We start from the raw sequence: 20,704 nt of genomic DNA, 5'->3' as shown, positions 1-20,704 counted from the left end.
GTGCTCTGCTGAAACCAAGAGGTGAAAAGCAGAGAGCAGCTTTACAATGGATGGGTGAGGCTGTCTGGCGCGTGAACCCCCTGATCAATCTTAACAGCATAAAAAGACAGACAATAAACATATATGCTTCCTGATAGAAGGACACACCACCATCTATGAAGCCGTCTTGCCAAAAAATCAAACCAGAAGGAGATCAAGTTTGTAGACACCTGTGAACGCCAGTGCGTGGGAAATGCAGTGGGCAGGGGAACGTGTTAAATGACACCATGGGGGGTTCTCTCAGCAAAATCCAGACAGTGGGAAAGTCATGAGGACAAATGACTCAGTTTCATAACACACACACACACACACACACACACACACACACACACACTCCCTGCAAGGAAAAAGGGATAGTTTAAAAGCAAAGTAAAAAATACGTCCACCAATGAAATGTGGAGTCATTATGCTTATTTATTTTTTTTTTGAGAGAGAGAGAGAGTGCAGGAGGAGGGCAGGGGCAAAGAAAGAGGGAGAAAGAGAGAATCCCAAGCAGGCTGCGTGCTGTCAGCATAGAGCCCAAGGCAGGACTGGAACTCATGAACTGTGAGATCATGACCTGAGCTGAAATAAAGAGTTGGATGCTTAACTGACTAAGCCACCCAGGTGCCCCATTGTGCTTATTTTTATAATAACTTTGTATGGAAAGTAATGATAATTTTTGTCTTGCAAAATGGCAATACAAAGTTTCTTTTAAAAATAAATGGCGTTAGAAAAGTTGGTAGGTGAAAAAGCAAACTAATCAATAGCACAAGTGGTACATAGTTATGGTCAAAAATGAAAAACAAATAAAAAACAAAACCATGAAGGTGGCACTTGTAAGACCATGGGAGAAAAAAATCCTCATTCCACCAAGTGCCACACCCACACCTGCCCTGTGCCAAAAAATGAACATTTATAATTCCTGATGTAAAGTTAAAGAAAGAAGTGGCCACATTCCATGGCCCTAAGAAAGGTGTCTCTAAACAGATGCTCAGGAAGACAGACTTCTAAAGAAGGATGGGAAACCACCGCACTGGAAAAAAATACTTTGAACAGTATACATGCATTGTTTAAACAGTAGAAAACACAGAATAATAAGAGGAAGAAAATGGCCTGATCCCATCTCCAAGAGAGAAACACCACTTATATTGTATTGCTCTCCAGGCAGTGCTAAATACACGTGTGTTTGCATTTACGTGTGCGTGTGTGTCTGCATGTTAATTTATTTATTTTTTATTTTTTAAAATAGTTTATTTATTTTTGAGAGACAGACTGAGAATGAGTGGGGGAGGGGCAGCGAGAGAGGGAGACACAGAATCTGAAGCAGGCTCCAGGCTCCAAACTATCAGCACAGATCCCCGTGTGGGGCTCGAACCCACAAACCATGAGATCATGACCTCAGCTGAAGTTGGATGCTTAGCTGACTGAGCTACTCAGGCGCCCCTGCACGTTTAAATATAATTATTTTTATTTACAAAATGGATGGTGGTATAATCCATCATTAAGACTACTGGCCCAGAGGTGCCTGGGTGGCTCAGTCGGTTAAACATCCAACGCCGGCTCAGGTCATGATCTCACGATTCCTGGGTTTGAGCCCTGCGTTGGGCTCTGTGCTGACAGCTCAGAGTCTGGAGGCTGCTTCTGATTCTGTGTCTCCCTCCCCCTCTGCCCCTCCCCTGCTCACACTCTGTCTGTCTGTCTCTCTCTCTCTCAAAAATAAATGTAAAAAAAAAAAAAAAGAAAAAAAAAAAGACTACTGGCCCAGGAGTTAGACAGACCCAATATGGTATCCTTATTTCTGTCTGTTACCAGCATTGTGCCCTCAAGCAGCCCAGATATGACCCCTCTGAGCCCCTATGTCAAATTCCTCATTTGTAAAATGGGAGATGATCACTGTGCCTTCACTAGAAGTTTGTTGTGTTTGCTTTTTTTCATGCTTATTTATTTTGAGAGAGAGAGAAAGAGAGAGTGTACAGGAGAGGCAGAGGGAGACAGAGAAAATCCCAAGCAGGCTCTGTGCTGACAGTGTCTGACTCGGGGCTCAAACCCACGAACTGCGAGATTATGACCTGAACCGAAATCAACAGTCAGACGCTTAACCAGTTGAGTCACACAGGTGCCCTGGTTGTGTTTATTAAATGAGACCATCCTGGCAAAGCCCTCAGCACTGGCTACTGTTGCCCTGCGGGTTCTACAGTGTGCCTCCGTATCTGGGAGGGTCACCCATATCTGGTCTACACACCATACACTGTAAAATCATCTTTCCAAGTTCCAAATCCTAAATAAGCAAAGAAATCGTGAGGATTTTTAATTATAGCATCAAATTTGCAGATTAAGGAGAGTCAGTTATCTTTAAAAAACAATTTTTAATTATTAAAATAACTTTAAACCAATTAGTTTTTTTTTAAATAATATTAAGCCTTTTTACCAAGGAGTGTGGACTCTCTCCCTTTATTCAAATCTGGTCTTGTTTCTCATCGCTGACTTTTGTAGTCTTCTCTGGAGAGACTCTGGACTATTTTTATTAAGATTTATCTTAAGGGATTAAAATAGTTTTTCTAGCTCGGGTAAATAGATTACTTTTTTTTTTTTTTTTTTTTTTTTTTTTTTGGTTTTTGTTCAAGAAAGACTTGCTGAGGGTTTACTGTGCCAGTCATGTGAGGAAGCACAAGAGCAAACGGGGTGGATATGGTTCTGCAGCCTTGTTCAGCTGATAGCCGAACTGCTGGGATGTCTGATTTCCACTTCTTCATTCTCTGACTAGCCTCTAGGATTAGTTCTAACAGGCTTTCAGTTGGATTTAAAAAAATTTTTTTAAAATGTTTATTTGTTTTTGAGAGAGAGAGAGAGAGAGAGAGAGAGAGAGAGCCCAAGCGGGGAGGGGCAGAGAGGGAGTGAGAGAGAGAATCCAAGCAGGCCCCAAGCAGCCAGTGCAGAACCCAATGCAGGGCTCGAACTCACAAACCGTGAGATCGTGACCTGAGCCCAAATCAAGAGTCAGACGCTTAACTGACTGAGCCACCCAGGCACCCTTATGGTAGTGTTTTCTATTTCAACTACCAGGAAAGTGTTTTGGTCTTTTCTGAGTATGTGTATATGGATGTGTATAAATTTTTTGTACTAAAATGGATATGAAGCAGACTTCCTCAAATTTCAGAAGTATTGTCTGTTAATGAGAACATGGACTTAGAAATGACTTGGACCACACTCCTAGGTCTTGGCCCTCTCATCATGAGTGCTCAGACTCAGGCAGAGTCAGGTGGGGTGAGAGAAGGACCAAAGGTCTGAAGACACCTGCCTCAGCTAGCTAAAGGGAGCATAGCCTTTGAGTGGCCCCAGACATCCTGGGCCAGAGGGAGCACAACCCAGGGTGCTCAGATCTGCTGATTTTCCAGAGAAGCTAGAAACCCAGAATTTTATGTGAAATCTCCCCCCTTTTAAAATGTTGGCAAATAATTCAATTATTCTGTGCAGGCCCCAAAACATTGTGGAGGTCAGTGAATCCTGCCCTTGGTCATGAGGTGCTCTCAGTGGTTCTCTGAGGTTCTTGGAGAAGGGTCACAGAGAACTGAAATCTGCCATCATCCTTGCTGTAAGAAAACAGCTGAAAAGCGGGGATAAATGAAAAATGGTGGTGTCTGGCCAGTCATTTTTGGTTACATAATCCTAGCAAAGAAAGGAAACAAGCTTTAGCTACCTTGCGTCAGAAGCAAAGAAGAATTCCACTGCTTTATCGCCCACGGCATGAAGGCAGGTTGAGCTGTCCAGCCTCTTCATTCTTGTTTTGCAGATCTTCTTTACGTTCTCGAAATTGCCTGGTGAAGGAAGGATTGCAAGTGACATTAAACTATTTTGTTTGAATAACATGAAGCAAGGCGCCAGCTTCCCCTTTGAATATGTGTGGGAGAAATCTGCAATTTTTAGCTTTGGCTGCGTCAGCCAAATCGTGAAAATGATCCCCAAATAGCACGGTGCCACTGCAAGAGCTTTTTGAATGGCTGTGAACAAAACAAAGCAAATCAACACTCATACCAGAGCGTGGATGCCTTTATGTAATGGAGCTGCATGCCTTCCCCTGGACTTGTGTATGTGTTTGAAAATATCTATAATAAAAAGCTTTTGCAAAAAGGGACCCAAGTCTCAGTTGCATGAAAGCCTTTTTGACCTGGAGCCGTATGCGGACCGGCCCCGGAAGACAGAAGACATCTGCCTGCACGAGAGCCCCCTGCCCTGTTCAAGGCCTTCTCGAAAAACTTACGTGTCCTGTACAAGATGGGGATCTGTTCCGTGGAAAGCTTGTATTTGCTGCGCACTCCAATGAGCAGGGGGCTACCTCTCCTGTAGAGACAACAGGGAGTCGAGTTGCTCATTGTCTCAACACCCCAGGCAGGGCTGGATGGCCTCTTAGCACTGAGGAGGGGTCCCCGCATCTAGCCCTTCCAACAGGGGAAAGTGTCCTGTTGAGATCCTACAAGACAGACTCCTGAGCCACAGGAAGATGCTCCCAGGGCTTGGGGCAGGGACCAACCGACTGGCAGAATTCTGGCTCGCTTTCATGGTGCCACCCACCTGCCCAGTGAATCCCCACATGGTTAGATCACTGTGGCTGAGGCATCAGTAGGCCCTCACTTCGTGGCTCCAGCTTGCTGCTATTTACTGCCATCTTTAAAGCAGGAGCCCTGGACGCCCATGACCTGCCCTAAGACTCTCTTCCCTCCCCCTTCCCCGCCCCTTTTGCTTAGCTCGGCTGTTCTCCAGCTTTGGGGGGGCATTCTGATGACTGGCTTTGGATCTGCTCAACTTTGTGGGCCACTTAACACACTTTCAAGGGTGGTTTTGTCTCTGAGTGTCACCTCCTGGGAGAAGTTTCAATTCCTTGACCTGCACGAGCTGGACTCCGTCACAGAGGGGACAGTGATGTTTCCTCTGTGGGAGTTCCTGCAGCCTCAAACTCAGGTTTCCTCTCCCAGCCCCGCATCCGACTTCCCCAAGTGGGGGGACAAAGTACGTGGCTTTGAAGAAAGTGCTGTGAGCACCTTGAATAATCTGGACCATCTTTTATCATATCTGAAGCAGAGGAGACACGGCTCTGGTACAATGGAGAGCCAGCTCGAATGGCCTTTATAACATTGACAATGAGAAAGTACTGTGGTTACCTAATTTTCTTGGCAAACGTCTCCCCCAGATTTTATTGTTGTAGATAGAGCTCTATGATTTCTCTGAACTTCGCCTCAGATAATGCTCCCGAGGCATCTCAAAGATTGCCCAGGAGGTTACAGAGCCGGCAGGTTATGGACAATTTAGAAATATAAAGCTTTATTGCTTCTTCACATGGCCTTCTTTTGCATTCATTTAAAATAGTAATACCATGATAGTATCAAGTTTTAAAAGGGGTTTCTAATTTTTTTTAATGTTTATTTATATTTGAGAGAGAGAGGGAGACACAGAATCTGAAGCAGGCTCCAGCCTCTGACCTGTCAGCCCAGAATCTGATGCGGGGCTCGAACTCATGAACCGTGAGGTCATGACCTGAGCTGAAGTCGGCTGCTTAACTGACTGAGCCACCCAAGTGCCCCAGGGTTTCTAAATTTAATAGGGACAAGCGGTCTGTTATAATTCTATGATTGAAGAAATTGAATGCCAAGCGGTAAATTCCTTCCTATCCTGAACAAAAATTAAATCATGATACATTCCCATCATTTCCTGCCTAGAGAATATGACTGTCTGTGAGGGACTGCCTCGTTCTCTCTGTGTCTTCCAGACCACAGGTGCATTCTCCATGGCTCCTCAGAGGCTTCAGAATGAAACTTTCAGTCCACAGTGCACCTGAGACCCTGCAGAGCAGGACTTCTGCCAACATCCTCACTCCCCACCAGCCCTTGGAGCTAGAGGGGCAGAGTGTACACGACCTTGCTCACTGCTGTCTCCAATGCCTGGTACACAGCAGGTGTCAGTCTGTCTTTCTGAAAGAGCAGAAAGTCCCCCCATGACTGCTACCATGAGGAACGAGCTTACAAAGTGTCTTGGAAATAGCCACTGCTTTCATTATAGAATCTGGGCCACATTCCAGGGGCTCCTTTGAAGAGCAAGGGTTGGCGTGTCCCTGGTGACCCCATCTGTGCCCTCAACCAGGGTCTTTTCTATTTTTTTTCTGAAGGGGACTCAAGCTGCTCTGGGTCAGAGCCCCAAATGCTGAGCTCACTCTAGGCCCCTTCCTTTTGCTCACACTGGTGCTTCTGGCTACCTCCCAAAGGCTGACATTTGAACCCCCTCAGGCTCCCCAATGCATTGCCTCCCAGCCCCCAACACGGAGTATCAACACCCTCTGCCCTGCTCTGTCCTCCTGCACAAATGTCCAGTCCTTAAAGACAGGACTAGGTCAGGTGTTAATAGATCCCTAGGACCCAGTATAGACTAAGTGCTCAACAAATATCAGTTGGATGGATGGAGGAAGGGAAGGACAGATGGACAGGTAGATGTGTAGATGGATGGTCAGACTGATGGCAGATGGACAGATGGATAATCAGTTCATCTGAATATAAAATAACAGGATGGCACTCATGCTCCCACTTGTGTGAATCCACACATCACTGGGGGCCATGTGGCTCTGTCCAACAGAGGGACATGTCGGCTGGCCCTCTAGGACCTCTGGTGTGTAGGTGATGAAGCTTGAGCGTGGGGCCTTCAAGGCCTCTTCTTACTGGATTCAAATTAATGTTCACTTGTTCCTAGTTTCACGTTCATAATTTTGCAAGCTTTTTCCAGAAGGCATCTCCAAAACTGACCTGCAACCTGGATCTGCCCCTTGCTATACAGTTTTATTTTTACTTTGAATTTGTTGTCAACTTCTGAAAATCTGGAGATTTCAAATAAAAAATCAACTTTTTGCTTTCTCTTTTAAAAATCAGAAGCCCAGCCACAGAGATGGTAGGGTGCATAAGCCACGGTCTCACTTCTCCCCTGTTGTCTCAAGCTAAGCAATCTTATTTTATTTATTTGTTCTTGAAATGTCAATGTGTTTTGCCTCACCTGGTGGCAACAGCTTCTCCCGGGTAGTGGATGCTCTTGAAAACCAATGCGAATGCACCTTCCTGTAAACACAGCAAATAAGAGTGAGCCACATGTGCTCTGGCCCCACCTGAGCTGCCAGGGCTGTTGCAGCCTGGTCCACCACCCCACAGGGGGGTCACTCTTCACAGTGGGTGGTCCTGGGGTTCCTTCCTCAGGGTGCTGAATGCAGGACAGCTCTTTCAGGGTGATGTCAGGAGAAGAAAGTGACACAGTCTGTACCACGAGGAAAAACCAAAGACCAGAACTTGTGGATTTCATGGTGCGCAGCAGAACCCACCCCTGCTCAGGGCCACAAGGAGCGATTCCCCGCTCTGTGATGATCTGGGTGGATGGGGGCAGTTAGAGCCTCAGGAAATGAGAACTGTGGCCAGGGGTCCTGCCCTGGAACTGTGAGAATGAAAGGGATTACTCCATGACACACAGTAGAGCCTAGGTTCAAACCCTGTCTCCACCCCTTAATTGAGCAATTGCCTAGTTTGTGCCTCGTGGTGAATGGAAATGAGAATAGTTCTACCTTGCATGGCTTCTGTGAGCTCATGTACTTTTGTTGCTCATTTTTGAGAGAGAGTGTGTGAGCAGGGAGGGGCAGAGAGAGAAGAGGACAGAGGACCTAAAGTGGGCTTTGTGCTGACAGCGGTGAGCCTGAGTTGGGGCTTGAACTCACCAACGTGAGATCATGACCTGAGCCCAAGTCAGACGCTCAACCAACTGAGCCACCTAGGTGCCCCATGTGAGCTCATGCACTTTAAGTGCTCTGAACAGTGGCCTGCCATATGAAAAACCCAACAGTGGCATGGGTTGTTATTAGTGTTTCTATTATTTCTTTAGCAATGACTGTCATTCACCCTCTGTTGCGTTGTGCAAACCAGAACAAACCTAGTTCTCCTAACTCAAGACTCCAAATGCTCTATTTAAATCCCTGGTGCAAAATTCTCTCCTACATTCTGACCACCCTGTACTAATTTTACCATGCCCCTAGTAGACTGGGGTTATGTATAACCAGCTAGAAGTCTGGATTTTCATGTGAAATGCCCCATGTTTTGGAATCCTGGGCAGACCCAAGGCCCCACGCAGCCTTGGCCAGTTTGCCAACTCAGTCACACAGCCAGAGGGACCCAGAGTCAGCATCCCCAGGCCTCTAGGGGCCTTTCAAACTGCCCAGAAGCCTGATGTTTACCCTGCCAGTTCTGTAAACAATAACGTGGTACTGAACAGAAAAATACTTCCCAGTCCCAAAGAGCCCCAAAGAGCCCCTCATTGCTTCAGCTAAGAGAAATCACTGAAATTTACACCTGTCATCACTGGGGAGGCATTTCCAAAATTTAAAATTACAAATGGAAATGAGAAGATACTGTGCAGCAAAACCAAACTGGTTTACTGTAAATTACATAGTAATTATACTATGTATTACGTATAGGACAGGCTCTTGTCTATAAATGTCTTCTAAATTATGACTTCCAAAAATGGGAGCAAAGTGTTTGACAGTAGACTTATTTATGAAAAAGGCTCTGAAAATACCAGAGGGTGATATATTTTAAACCATAGTGTTGTACCCTCTGACCCTGGATATTCCAGATTCCTGGCCCCAAATGCTGTCTCCAGGCTGTCCCTGTGTTGGAGGAGCTCCTGGATGGCAGGGATGCCCAGGAGGATGGACTCTGGGAAATCTGGAGACCACTCCTCCTCCCCCTACCATCTCATACACGGCCTGAGTCTGTTGTGCCTCATCCTTGTGGACAACTCCCTCTCTACCCCGCCCTTGCCCCAGCATGTGCCCCTTCTTGGGGCTTAGTTTTGTGGGTCCAGCCCTCTGGGACATCACCAATCCCTCTCTCTCTTCCTGGATAAGCACACAAACCTGATCTGGTATCTCCTATCACAAAAAACAGTCTTCCCTCAGAACTGCAAGCCTCTCCCACCACCACTGGGCCATTTCCTGACACTCTTTTTCTAGAATCAAACTTCTCAAAAGTTCACACCTGCTTTTACTTCCTTTTCCTTCCAACTCTGCTCAGTAAGGATATGTGGGTATTTCTGCCCCTTGATGAACAATCACTTCACTGAAACTGGAGGAAAAACTACAATTCTGAGTCTCCAACATCAGTTCAATGCACCCTGGGTATGTAACTAATGGCACACACAGTGGACAAGATGACAAAGGTCCCGCGTGCAGTGCGCCATCATGAGGAACCAATGATGGGAAGTTCTGATCACGGACTCAGAGGGGTTAAGATGGAACAAGCCACTTCTTACTCGATATTTACTACCAAAACCTCAGGATTTCTCTCAGTTCTCCATGATGTAACATCTTAAGGCCAGACATCGTAGACTTTTTTTGTTTTTAGTAACTTCACGCCCAGCACAGAGCCCAATGCGAGGCTGAACTCATGACCCTGAGATTAAGACCTGAGCTAAAATCAAGAGTCAGATACTTAGCCAACTAAGCCATCCAGGCACCACTGTAGTCAAGCCATCTTTAATCCTCAGGTACTTTGCACAAATTCGGCTCATAAATGCTACTGAAAAGTGAAGGAATGAAAGGGCGATTTATGTACACAGGTGGGCCTGGTAACTCACCAGCTGCTGAATGACTCTTTCGACCAGTGTTGAAAACGTAATGTCCTCAGTTTCTCTGTTGTCAAACACGTATTTAATCAGCTTGGCAATGGTCTCTGTGTCTGTTTCTGACTCAAACTCATAGCCTTTGCTTTCCTGGAATATTTCGTTGGACAGAGTGTTAGATAACGGTCATTGCATAATGTTGCCCGGCCAGCTCCCTCTCCTCCCTTATGATCCACCCTCACAGTGACTTAAGATAAGAACAAGGAAAACGGGGGGTAAGAAATGTCGGCCAGAATCACATAGCAAGCTGAGTCATTCCAGTATTCCCTGAGATCATCCTGCCTCAGAAGCCTGTCCTCGCCATTAATCTGGACATTGCAAAATAACAGCAGTCAAAATGATCAAATATGTTGAGTCAAACCCACCCACATCCCAACCAACACCGCAACCTTTTCATATGTGAGACAAACACTGTCTGTCTTCTCACCCCACATTCCATGTGGTGTATGAGTCGATATGTTAGGCAGTGCAGATACTTTAATAAAAGGAAGTTCATGTTCTTTTGATTATGTGAATCTGCGGTGGTCCCTGAGGGACATGCAAATGCCCTGCTATCTTCTCCTGCAAGATCTGGAAAGGTGGCGGAGCCAGGATGAGGTTTATGTCCAATGTGGTGACATGGGTCTTACTCAGCTCCTGCTTTTGCTTCCAGAGGGAAATGAGCTGGTTGGAAAGTTCTGGGGAAGATAGACACCATCTGACTTACATGTTAACCCAGGGGAAGTAGCTTACCAGAAATTTCCTTAGGTCTTTGTAATTTGTGATGATCCCATTATGGATGACAACGAATTCTGGAAGAAAAGTTTGGTGAAGAGAGAAATGCCATGAAAAGGTGAAGTTCAATTCGGAAGTGAAGGACAACGATTTGACAGTCTGAAACTCTCTACAAGCTTTCCTCCCACAGAGACTCCTGTGAGCAAACATCACTTAGCGGTGATGAGAGTGGACGTGTTACCATCTACTACAAGTTATTTTTTATTTATTTAATTTTTTTAAACTATTTTTTTAAACATTTATTTATTTTTGATTGAAAGAGAGAGAGCACGTGCACGCAAGTGGGGGAGGGGCAGACAGAGAGGGAGACACAGAATGCAAAGCAGGCTCCAGGCTCCGAGCTGTCAGCACAGAGCCCGATGCGGGGCTTGAACTCACGAACCATAAGATCATGACCTGAGCCGAAGTCGGACACTTAACTGACTGAGCCACCCAGGTGCCCCTATGACTACAATTTAAACCTGAGGAAATACACTGCTCTCTTTGGGTTAAAAGCACCTACCAACCTGACTACGCACAGACCTCTGACCTGTGGCCTACAGTATCGTCAAATGTGTTTTGGCATCCAGAAACTAGTTCAGGCATTCTGAAATGGCTTTAGGCTCAATGAGGCCACAAACTAGCAATCCACACGTGTTCCATTTGATCCACACCACATTGTGAAAAGAGTGAAGTTTGAAATTTTGAATCCTGATTTTCAGGTGCCTGCGTGGCTCCATCAGTTAAGGGTCTGACTTCAGCTCAGGTCATGATCTCACGGTTCGTGAGTTTGAGCCCCAGGTCGGGCACTCTGTTGTCAGTGCAGAGCCTGCTTGGGATCCTCTCTCTCTGCCCCTCCCCCATTCTCTCTCTCTAAATAAATAAACTTAAAAATTTCTGGGTGACCCCAGAAATTCTGGCATCTTTGGGCTCACCCCCATTCCTGTATGGCCATGAGCATTTCTCTCTACAGGGTCTGCCTGCTGTGGCTCCTCCCTGCTCTCTGAGCACCAGTAGGGTTCCTTGCCCCCAGCTGGCGGGGGGAGGGGACCCCCTGGCCAACCCTGGAAGAGGGATATGCCTCAGTCACCACTGCATTTCCTCAATAAATAGCTGATGGATAACATGAAGGTCTAAAAGCAGCCTGAGAGTTTTTCTGGGTAAGGAATTCCCTTTCCTCCTGAGCCTAGATGATAGACCCTTTATCATCCTTGGCATTCAGTAATTCCACCAGGATGCATCTAGAAGGTGGGTGTTCTTCATAAAGATTACTGTTCAGTGAAACTCTGGATCTCTAATTCAGTTTTTGGTCAGTACAGGCTAGTCCTTTACTGTTTTTCTTTGTTTTTATCATAATTTCCTCTCTCTCTCTCTCTCCCTCTTTTTTACAGCCTATTGTTATACTTGTGAAGTCACACACAGACTGGAAGGGCTTGAATAGAAAAGCCATTTTCGACAAGTGTGCCGGGCACAGCTGAACTCATTTACGGCTTTACCTATTATTATTATTTTATTTTATTTTATCTTATTTTATTTTTACCATTTCACTTGTGTTGTTCTCTTCTTAGGGGACACCAGTAACTCACCTATTGGATCTCTATTCACTGTCTCCATATTCATCCACCTCTCCAATAGTTTTCATATTGACTGTGACACAGTTGCTTTATTTTCTTAACCTTGTCCCATTTTTTCATTTAATTGTCTTCTCATCGGTAGTTGGCTTCCTAGAATCTGTGTTTTCTTTACGAATGCTTCTTTGTGTAATTTTCTTGTGCAACGCTGTTCCTGGGTGTAAGTGTTCCTCAAAAATGTGCTCTTCGGTTATCCCTGATGAGTTGCTAAAGAAATTCTACGAATCTCTGCTTACTTCTCGTGTTTTTCTTTTCAATTACTCACCCTGAGTCAGGGCAGGCATTTTCAAGTTTGGGTGTGGGGCAGGGGGATCTGCTTGGAGCCTCCCTGCTTTGGGGACACAGAATCCCCGACTACACTGAAGTGAGGCTTCACTTTATCACCTAGGGTGGCAACCTCTTAGGGTACATGGTCTTGGTACAGTTTTTCCCACCAGCCCCACTGCTCCAGGGGTCAACCTCTGTATCTGGCTTGGGATTTGGCTGGAATAACATTCTAGGTCCTCAGCACCATGGGGTCTGCTGTCCCCCTCCTGGATGTGGGGCACTGACCCCAGAAGTGGGATGCCCTATGGTTCAAGGCATGGACCAGATCCAAGGATCTGTCCTCACTACCCAAGACCCCGACCACGTGGATGCACGTGTAGCCCAGCCCCCAGGGTTCTCTCCAGCTGTTCTGCCAAGCAGGAGGTATGGGGCTCTCCTTCCATTCTCCAGAGGAGTCCTTCCCTTCCAAATTGGGCAGGATGAGCCAGTGTTCCCAGGAGTAAGGGACATTGAGCAGAGAGGTGCCAGTCTCTCCTATGGCCCAACTTCCACGACGATGAACTGCAGTGACTCTTGCCAAGTGTTTAGCTAAAGTTTCCTGCCAATAAGCACTCCTCAACGACTCTGGTGGATCTGATTTCTACTTTACTATGGGGCTTGGTAAAAACTGACACTATGCCAGGGAATGTCTTGGGGTGGGGGGCCCAAGGGACTCCAGAGGTCATTCTCTCTGCCGGTCACCCTCCCCCATCATGCCCAGGGGTGGGTCACTGGGGGCTTCTGACCTAATCAGGCCTAACCTAGAACGGAGACCCACTGGAATCTCCAGACCTACCAGCCCTTCTCTGATGAGAGGGCCTGGGGGTGTCACTGAAGAGAACTATCCTGTGGGCCCGGGCATGGGACATGGACCCACGAGCTGGGGCATTTGGGAGAACCAGGGATCCTGCAGCTCACCAAAGAGGGCCTGGTATCCCCGTGACTGCCCTGAGCAGTCACCATGTCCCCACTCTCTGTGGGGTCACTCTCTGTGACCCTAGACCACTGCTTTTTCAGTGGAACTCCAAGGTACTGTGAGCCCAGTTACCATATCTTCTAGTTTTTCAAGGAATAACAAAAGTCTGGACTTTCAGGTTTGGTAATTCTCATATTTAAAAAACATGACACAAGCCAAGCAGAGGGCTCTGCTGCTTGGAGGGAGGCCCTGGGCTGCCTGCTACAGTCTCTGCTTCTCCAAACCTCAAGCCTTTGGCAGCTGAGGCCTCATGGCAGGGCCCAGGATTGGAGCAGGCACTTCAGACATTAACCGAGATCAGCACTACCCTGGCTCAAGACCACTCTCCTCTGGGGAAATGAAACCCATCCCTCCCTCGGGCACCCAGCCCTCCAGAACAACACAGTCCCTTGCAGAACAGTGCCCGACTCTTAGACCTCTCATGCTGCCAAGTCGCACTCAGGCTGGGTCTCAGAAGCTGGGAGCAGTCATGGGAAGTTGCCACTGTTTTCCTGTAGAGGCCTGGGTAGGGGTCAGCCCTGCCCAGGAGCCAGGCTGAGTTCACCTCCTGTCTAAGGCCCAGTGCTATCTGTTTGGATCCTCGGGGAAGATGAGGCAGGGAGAGAAGCATGCCAGTTGGCAGTGGGTGTGGATCCACAGTGGCACAGGTCAAAGCCAGGCAGAACCTTCAGGAAGGGGACGCAGGGCCACGCTACATACCGTTGCCTTTGTCTGAGCGCTGTGGATGGCTGTTGACAGCATTGGGGACCCCATGGGTAGCCCAGCGCGTGTGGGCAATGCCAAAGTGGGTCTCAAACTCCACCTTCAAGTCCATGCTGTCTTGTTCTAGAAGCAAGAAAAATAATCATTGACACATTACTGTTATGGTGAGGTGGCATGATTACATGGACACACCTCAGCCACGTCAAAAGCACATCCCACCTTGGACTGCAAAGGCCCTACCCTGGGGATTTCTGCCAGATCCCTGCTGTAGTTTACTTAGTGCTTATCAGTAACCTAAGTCACCAGCCAAAATGAGCTTACTTTAAAAAGAATATTATAGATCATAACTATAAATGGAAAAATAGTATCATTTGCCAGAAAAATTAAAATAAATACATACGTACTAAATATTAAAAAAAATTCTCATGCACCACCTCCTAGAAAAACAAAAAACCCCAGAAAACCAACCTTCCCCCAAACAAAACAAAAACAAAAACAAATCCCACACTCTGAGAAACACAGTTTTACGATGTAGGCTTAACTCTCCTTCTATTTATCCATGCTTGGATAAGTGAATATTTTTAGTCTCGAATGCTATTGGAATAAAAGACTTTAAACTGACCCATGCTGCTTTGAATGGGCATGTGTCCCACTTACTGTAAAGTTCTTCATCAAGAGCCTTGACATTTCCTCTTTTCTTGACCAGCTGGATATGTCTTTCTTTGACTTCGTTATTATTTCCATCGATTGCCACACCTGTGGGACACACATGATTTTTTTTCCTTTTTTTTTGCATTGGGATTTGTTTGGTCTCCTGCACTTTGTTACAGAGTACAACCCAGGGTGAGGGCTGCACAGTGCTGTGGATTTGTCCGTTCCCGTTGGCCAGGCTTGCAGCCTGGAAGAGAACTACACAGCGTTCAGGATGTTGATTCAGCAAGATTATGATGTGGCAGCAAACAGGGGAGGCGCACCTGGGACCTGGGCTGTGGCCGCCTCACCTGGCTTTGAACCAGGGTGCATCCCCGGGAGCCTGCCTGTGAGGGAGGTTCCTCCACGCCCACCACTGAAGGTGGCGGGCTCGCTTGAGGGCACTGATGGTGCCATGCCCTGTGCTGACATCCCTACTGCATTAGTGTTCCTAAGATCCTTCATCTGACATGCTTTCCGTTAAGAATGAACAGGGAGGGGAGCCTGGGTGGTTCAGTCGGTTAAGCATCTGACTCTTGGTTTTGACTCAGGTCGTGATCTCTCAGTTAGTGAGTTCCAACCCTGAGCAGGGCTCTGTGCTGACAGGGTGGAACCTGCTCTGGATTCTGTCTCCCTCCCTCTCTGCTCCTCCCCCACTCGTGCTGTTTCTGTCTCTCTCCAGATAAACTATACAAAAAAAAAAAAAAAGAATTAACAGGGATATGAAAATATCTGGCTCCCCCTTTCTCCTAAGGCTGCTTAATTAAAAATGGGAAGTGGACTAAATATCCACCAGTCAGATGGATGAAGAGGTAAGCTCTGAGATAGTCACCCAGGGGAGGATTATACAGCCACTGAGCAAGATCCTTAGGAAGAGTTTAGGGTAACGGGAGATGTGGGAGATAAATGAAAACAGGACATAAAATTATAATTCTATAGTTACGATCAGGTTAAAAACAAAAAGTAGCTACGTGTGACACCCCCACATCCCCATACCACCCCAACATACGCACAGCAGTGACCAGAGGAGGGACACAAAGATATTAATGCGAGAGCTTTGGTAGAGATTTTTTTTTACCGTTATTTCTTCTTTCTCCTGTTCTCTAGTTTCCTTATTTTTTAAAAAAACTTTTAATGTTTTTTAATGTATTTTTGACAGACAGAAATGGAGCATGAGTGGGGGAAGGGCAGAAAGAGAGGGAGACAGAATTCAAAGCAGGTTCCAGGCTCCAAGCTGTCAGCACAGAGCCCAATGTGGGGTTTGAACTCACCAACCATGAGATCATGACCTGAGCCGAAGTTGGGCACTTAACCCACTGAGCCACCCAGGCGCCCCTCCTTTTCTCTAGTTCTCAAGTGACAGGAACAAGCGTTGTATCTATGAGGGCAGTCTGCGGGGCCTACCTGCCGAGTCATAGCCTCTGTACTCAAGCCTCTGCAGGCCCTTGATGAGGGTTTCGAAAATCTCCTTCCTCGTCCGGGGGACTCTGTAGTTCATGTAGGCGAAGATTCCTGTTGACAGAGGGGGAACCAACATGTTTGTAAATCACTCGGTTGGTGTTGAGGGAAAAAAAATGCTTCTGGGGACGCCCACCCAGCTGGCATCCCGGGAGGCCTTGCCGGCTGCGTGCGTGGCCTTCCCCTGACATAGCCGAAGAACGATGTGCTCCCCTCTGCTTCCGGAAGGACAGCCCAGCAAGCAGCCCAGCCAGGGACGAGAAGTCTCGCGTAGCATGTGAAGAACGAATGCGTACGCCTTGGCCTTGCGATTTCACCGCAGAGAATTTATCCTACGGACGCAGTCACGTGACCTGGCTTTCACCATGGCAACATTTATAACAGCAAAGATCAGCTAAACCACCCAACCACCTAGGGACATCTCGAGGTCCCAACCCATGTGGATTCCTTGATTTGCACAGAATATGCCCGGGAAGGGTCCTAAGGAGGTCACAGCAGGTGAAGGAGGCTGCAGCAGGTGAAGACAGGGGCTGAGGCCTTTACTCCTTCCTGCTCAGCCCTGTTGCCTGGAGCTTTAGCATCAATAAATGCTACTTTCGCAACAGCAAAACCAAAATCATCTCTTGGCCCCTGGAGAATCCCTACCTTCAAGGGAGGCCTGCACTCCAAGATTTTATTTGGCTTTATTCTCCATATTTGTATTTCGAAATAACATTTTCCTAAATAGGAAGTAACAGCCGTCACACTGGCTCTCTCTAAGCTGCTCCACTCCCTCCCTGATTAAGACTATGGACCCTTGGTCTGTCTCTGTCCTGCCCTGCGAGTTCCCTACCCTGACGTCCCTCTGTCCTTCTGTCCTCCCTGCTCCACTTGGGAAAACCTGCCGTCCTCAAAGCTCAGCTCTGATCCCGCCCCCCCCCCCCCCCCAGCAGGCTTGTTCAGGCCCCAGCCTCCCCGGTTTTGGGCCACCCCAGTGCTCTTGCATCCTGAGACATCTACATCCGCCGACAAGGACACAGGCTGGCACTTCTATTTTTTCATTTCTCACTGTGTCTTGGCATACCGTCCTTATTCAATAAATGCATGTGGAATAGAACGACTGTAAATCTGCATTAATCAGGGAAGCAAGAGTATGGATCATGAACAATACTGGCCTTCAGGAATATTTATAACTCATCTTTTTTTTTTTTAAGTTTATTTATTTTGAGAGAGAGAGAGTGAGATGGGGGGGGTAGGAGAGAGAGAGAGAGAGAGAGAGAGAGAGGGAGAGATCCTAAGCAGGCTTTGCACTATCACCACAGAGCCTGACATGGGGCTCGAACCCATGAACTGTGAGATCATGACCTGAGCCAAAACCAAGAGTCAGACGCTTAACCAACTGAGCCACCCAGGGTACCCCATAGTAACTCATCTTATTGAGAACTCACTATGTGCCAGGCACTGGGCCAACCATTCCCATACAGGTGTCAATTAAAGTTCAGAGGCTGTATTTACCATTACCTCCCTTTACTTTCTAGAAGAGAAGCTTGGGAGCCTGTGACTGAGAACCAAGGAGACCTGACCTTAGGACTTAAATGCTCCTAACCACCAGGCAGGGCTTCCTCAGGGATGAATGGAGTTAAAAGGTTTATTTTCCAAATTTTAATGATTTGATTAAAAACAATTTTTTTTAATGTTATTTTTGAGAGAGAGAGAGCACAAGCAGGGGAGGGACAGAGGGCGAGGGAGACACAGAAACTGAAATAGGCTCCAGGCTATGAGCTTTCATCACAGAGCCTGGACGCGGGGCTCAAACTCACGAACTGTGACATCATGACCTGAGCTAAAGTTGGACGCTTAACTGACTGAGTCACTCAGGCACCCAATGATTTGATTTTTTAATTTTCCTACTGTTTTTCTGGGATGCTGGAAAGGTCTGACCAGGATTAAAAATTTGCCAGATATCTGCACCCCCACGTTCATTGCAGCATTATTTACAATAACCAACACGTAGAAACAACCCAAGTGTCCATCCACAGATGGATGGATAAATATTTACAATGGAATATCATTTGGCCATAAAAAAGAAGAAAATCTGCCATTTGCAACAACATGGATGGCACTTGAGGGCATTATGCTGCATGAAATAAATCAGACAGAAGAAAGACAAATACTGTATGATCTCATATGTGGAATCTGAAAAAAACCAAACTCATTGATACAGAGATCAGATTGGTGGCTGCCAGAAGTGGAGGAGTAGGAGATGGGAGAATTAGGCAAAGATGGTCAAAAGGTATAAACTTCCAGTTATAAAATAAGTAAGTCCTGAGGATGTAATGTACAACATGCTGACTATAGTTAACAATACTGTATTGTACATCTGAAAGATGCAAAAAGAGTAGCTCCTTAAAGTTCTCATCAGGAGGGGGGCAACTAGGTAGCTCAGTGTTGGTTAAGTGTCCGACTTGGGCTCAGGTCATGATCTCACGGTTCATGAGTTTGAGCCCCGCATGGGGCTCTGTGCTGACGGTGTGGAGCCTGCTTGGGATTTCCTCTCTCCCTCTCTGCCCCTTCCGTGCTCTCTCTCTCTCTCTCTCTCTCTCTCTCAAATATAAATAAATAAACTTAAAAAAAAAGTTCTCATCAGGAGGAGAAAATGTTAACTGTGTGAAGTGATGGTTGTTTAACCTTATTGTGGTGATCATTTCACAATATATACATATAGCAAAGCATTGAGTACACCTAAAACTTTTACAGTGTTACATGTCAATTATATCTCAATAAAACTGGGGGGGGGGGAAGGGGGAAATGCCAAAGATGAACCACAGAGAGGACAACCTGCCTGAGGGCTGACCACAATTATACACAAAACCTCCCGTAATATCTCCAGTCATTAAGAAGATTAGGTTCAAATCAGTATAGTGTATCTGAATGAATGACAAAGTGTCCATTAAAGGAATGTTGTATCCCTAAGCAGTGAGTGGGGTCACATTATATGAACATTTAATTTGCTAAAATTCATTCTTCTAGACGTAGACAAAAGAGAGGCGATGAAATTCAGAGGTGTTAAAAATGGTAATTTGAGGGGCACCTGGCTGGCTCAGTTGGTTAAGCATCTGACTTCAGCTCAGGTTGTGATCTCATGGTTCAGGAGTTCGAGCCCCGCGTCGGGCTCTGTGCTAACAGCTCAGAGCCTGGAGCCTGCTTCAGATTCCGTGTCTCCCTCTCTCTCTGCCCCTCCCCTGTTCACGCTCTGTCTCTCTTTCCTTCAAAAATAAATGAACATTAAAAAAAAAATTTAATGCTATTTTTCATTCTTACGTCCTGTGCATTACCATACACAGTATATATTTGCACACAAGTATTAAAGTGCAGAATTTCTATATAATTTCTTTTATTATTTATTTTTGAGAGAGAGAGAGACAGAGCACAGTGGGGTAGGGGCAGAGAGAGACAGAGACACAGAATCAAAAGCAGGCTCCAGGCTCCGAGCTGTCAGCACAGAGCCCAATGCGGGTCTCCAACCCGTGAATTGCAAGATCATGACCTGAGCCAAAGTCGGACGCTTAACTGACTAAGCCACCCACGTGCTCCCAGAATTTCTCTATAAAAAACATGAACACTGTGCTTTCTGAGCAGTTACAGATGCTTTCTTTTTAAAATGGCTAAGGGTAATTTTGGTGGTCAGCTATTTTTGTCTTCCTGGCTGACACTAGATCAGGTGAGAGGCGTTGAGTGTAAGGCCTTGTGTATAGTTGGGGCACCTCCCCAGCGAAGGCGCCTGTCCCCACAGGGCTGCTGAGCGTTTGGGTCACAGGAGTTCACACTTTACCCTACACTTCAGACCTCAACACATCTGGGCAGATGATGTATTTTTGTCACCTTGCTCATTAAAAAAAAACAACCGAATAGTTACCTTCTAATGGAAATACTATAAAATTTTGAACAGTTCTATTCAGATATAAGTCACATGCCTTAATATTCTCCCATTTCAAGTGTACAGTTCAGTGGTTTTCAGTACAGTTGATCATTGAACAACACGGTTTGAAGTGCTCGGGTGGACTTTTTTTGATAACTTCAGTACTGTACTGTAAATATCTTTTTCTCTTCCTTATGCTTTTCTTCATAATGTTTTCTTTTCCCTAGCTCACTTTATTGTAAGAACACAGTATAGACTCCATAGAACATACAAAATATGTGTTACTGCTTATTGGTGAGGCTTCCGATCAACAGTAGGTTATTAGTAGCTGGGTTTGGGGGGAGTCAAAAGTTATCTGGAGATTTTCGACTGTGTGGAGTGTTGGTGCCCCTAACTCCCCAATTGTTCGAGGGTCAACTCTGTGTTCATAGAGTTGTTCAACCATCACTACAATCTATGTTCAGGTGAAACTTTTCTTTCTTTCTTTTTTTTTTTTTTTTGCTGTTTATTTATTTTTTGAGAGGGGGAGGGGCAGAGAGAGAGACAGAGACAGAGATAGAGACAGAGGATCCAAAG

General features: G+C 46.2%; 1 protein-coding gene across 2 annotated transcripts in view; it reads right to left on the bottom strand.

Annotated features, from left to right (window-relative positions):
• Positions 1 to 20,704, bottom strand: part of GFPT2 (glutamine-fructose-6-phosphate transaminase 2) — a 47,752-nt gene that overhangs the window by 15,562 nt on the left and 11,486 nt on the right. For both annotated transcript variants that reach the window (XM_042932367.1, XM_042932376.1), the window contains exons 2-9: positions 16,177 to 16,284; positions 14,740 to 14,838; positions 14,080 to 14,205; positions 10,447 to 10,505; positions 9,670 to 9,804; positions 7,051 to 7,112; positions 4,280 to 4,359; positions 3,719 to 3,836 (exon numbers count right to left, since the gene is read on the bottom strand). In XM_042932367.1, coding sequence (XP_042788301.1) covers positions 3,719 to 3,836; positions 4,280 to 4,359; positions 7,051 to 7,112; positions 9,670 to 9,804; positions 10,447 to 10,505; positions 14,080 to 14,205; positions 14,740 to 14,838; positions 16,177 to 16,284 — 787 coding nt within the window. The remainder of the gene's footprint in view (positions 1 to 3,718; positions 3,837 to 4,279; positions 4,360 to 7,050; positions 7,113 to 9,669; positions 9,805 to 10,446; positions 10,506 to 14,079; positions 14,206 to 14,739; positions 14,839 to 16,176; positions 16,285 to 20,704) is intronic.

The sequence above is a fragment of the Panthera leo genome, chromosome A1 (genome assembly GCF_018350215.1).
Source record: "Panthera leo isolate Ple1 chromosome A1, P.leo_Ple1_pat1.1, whole genome shotgun sequence".
Lineage (NCBI taxonomy): Eukaryota > Metazoa > Chordata > Mammalia > Carnivora > Felidae > Panthera > Panthera leo.
Note: the sequence above shows the minus strand (reverse complement) of the source record. Positions and strands in the feature narration are given on the sequence as shown.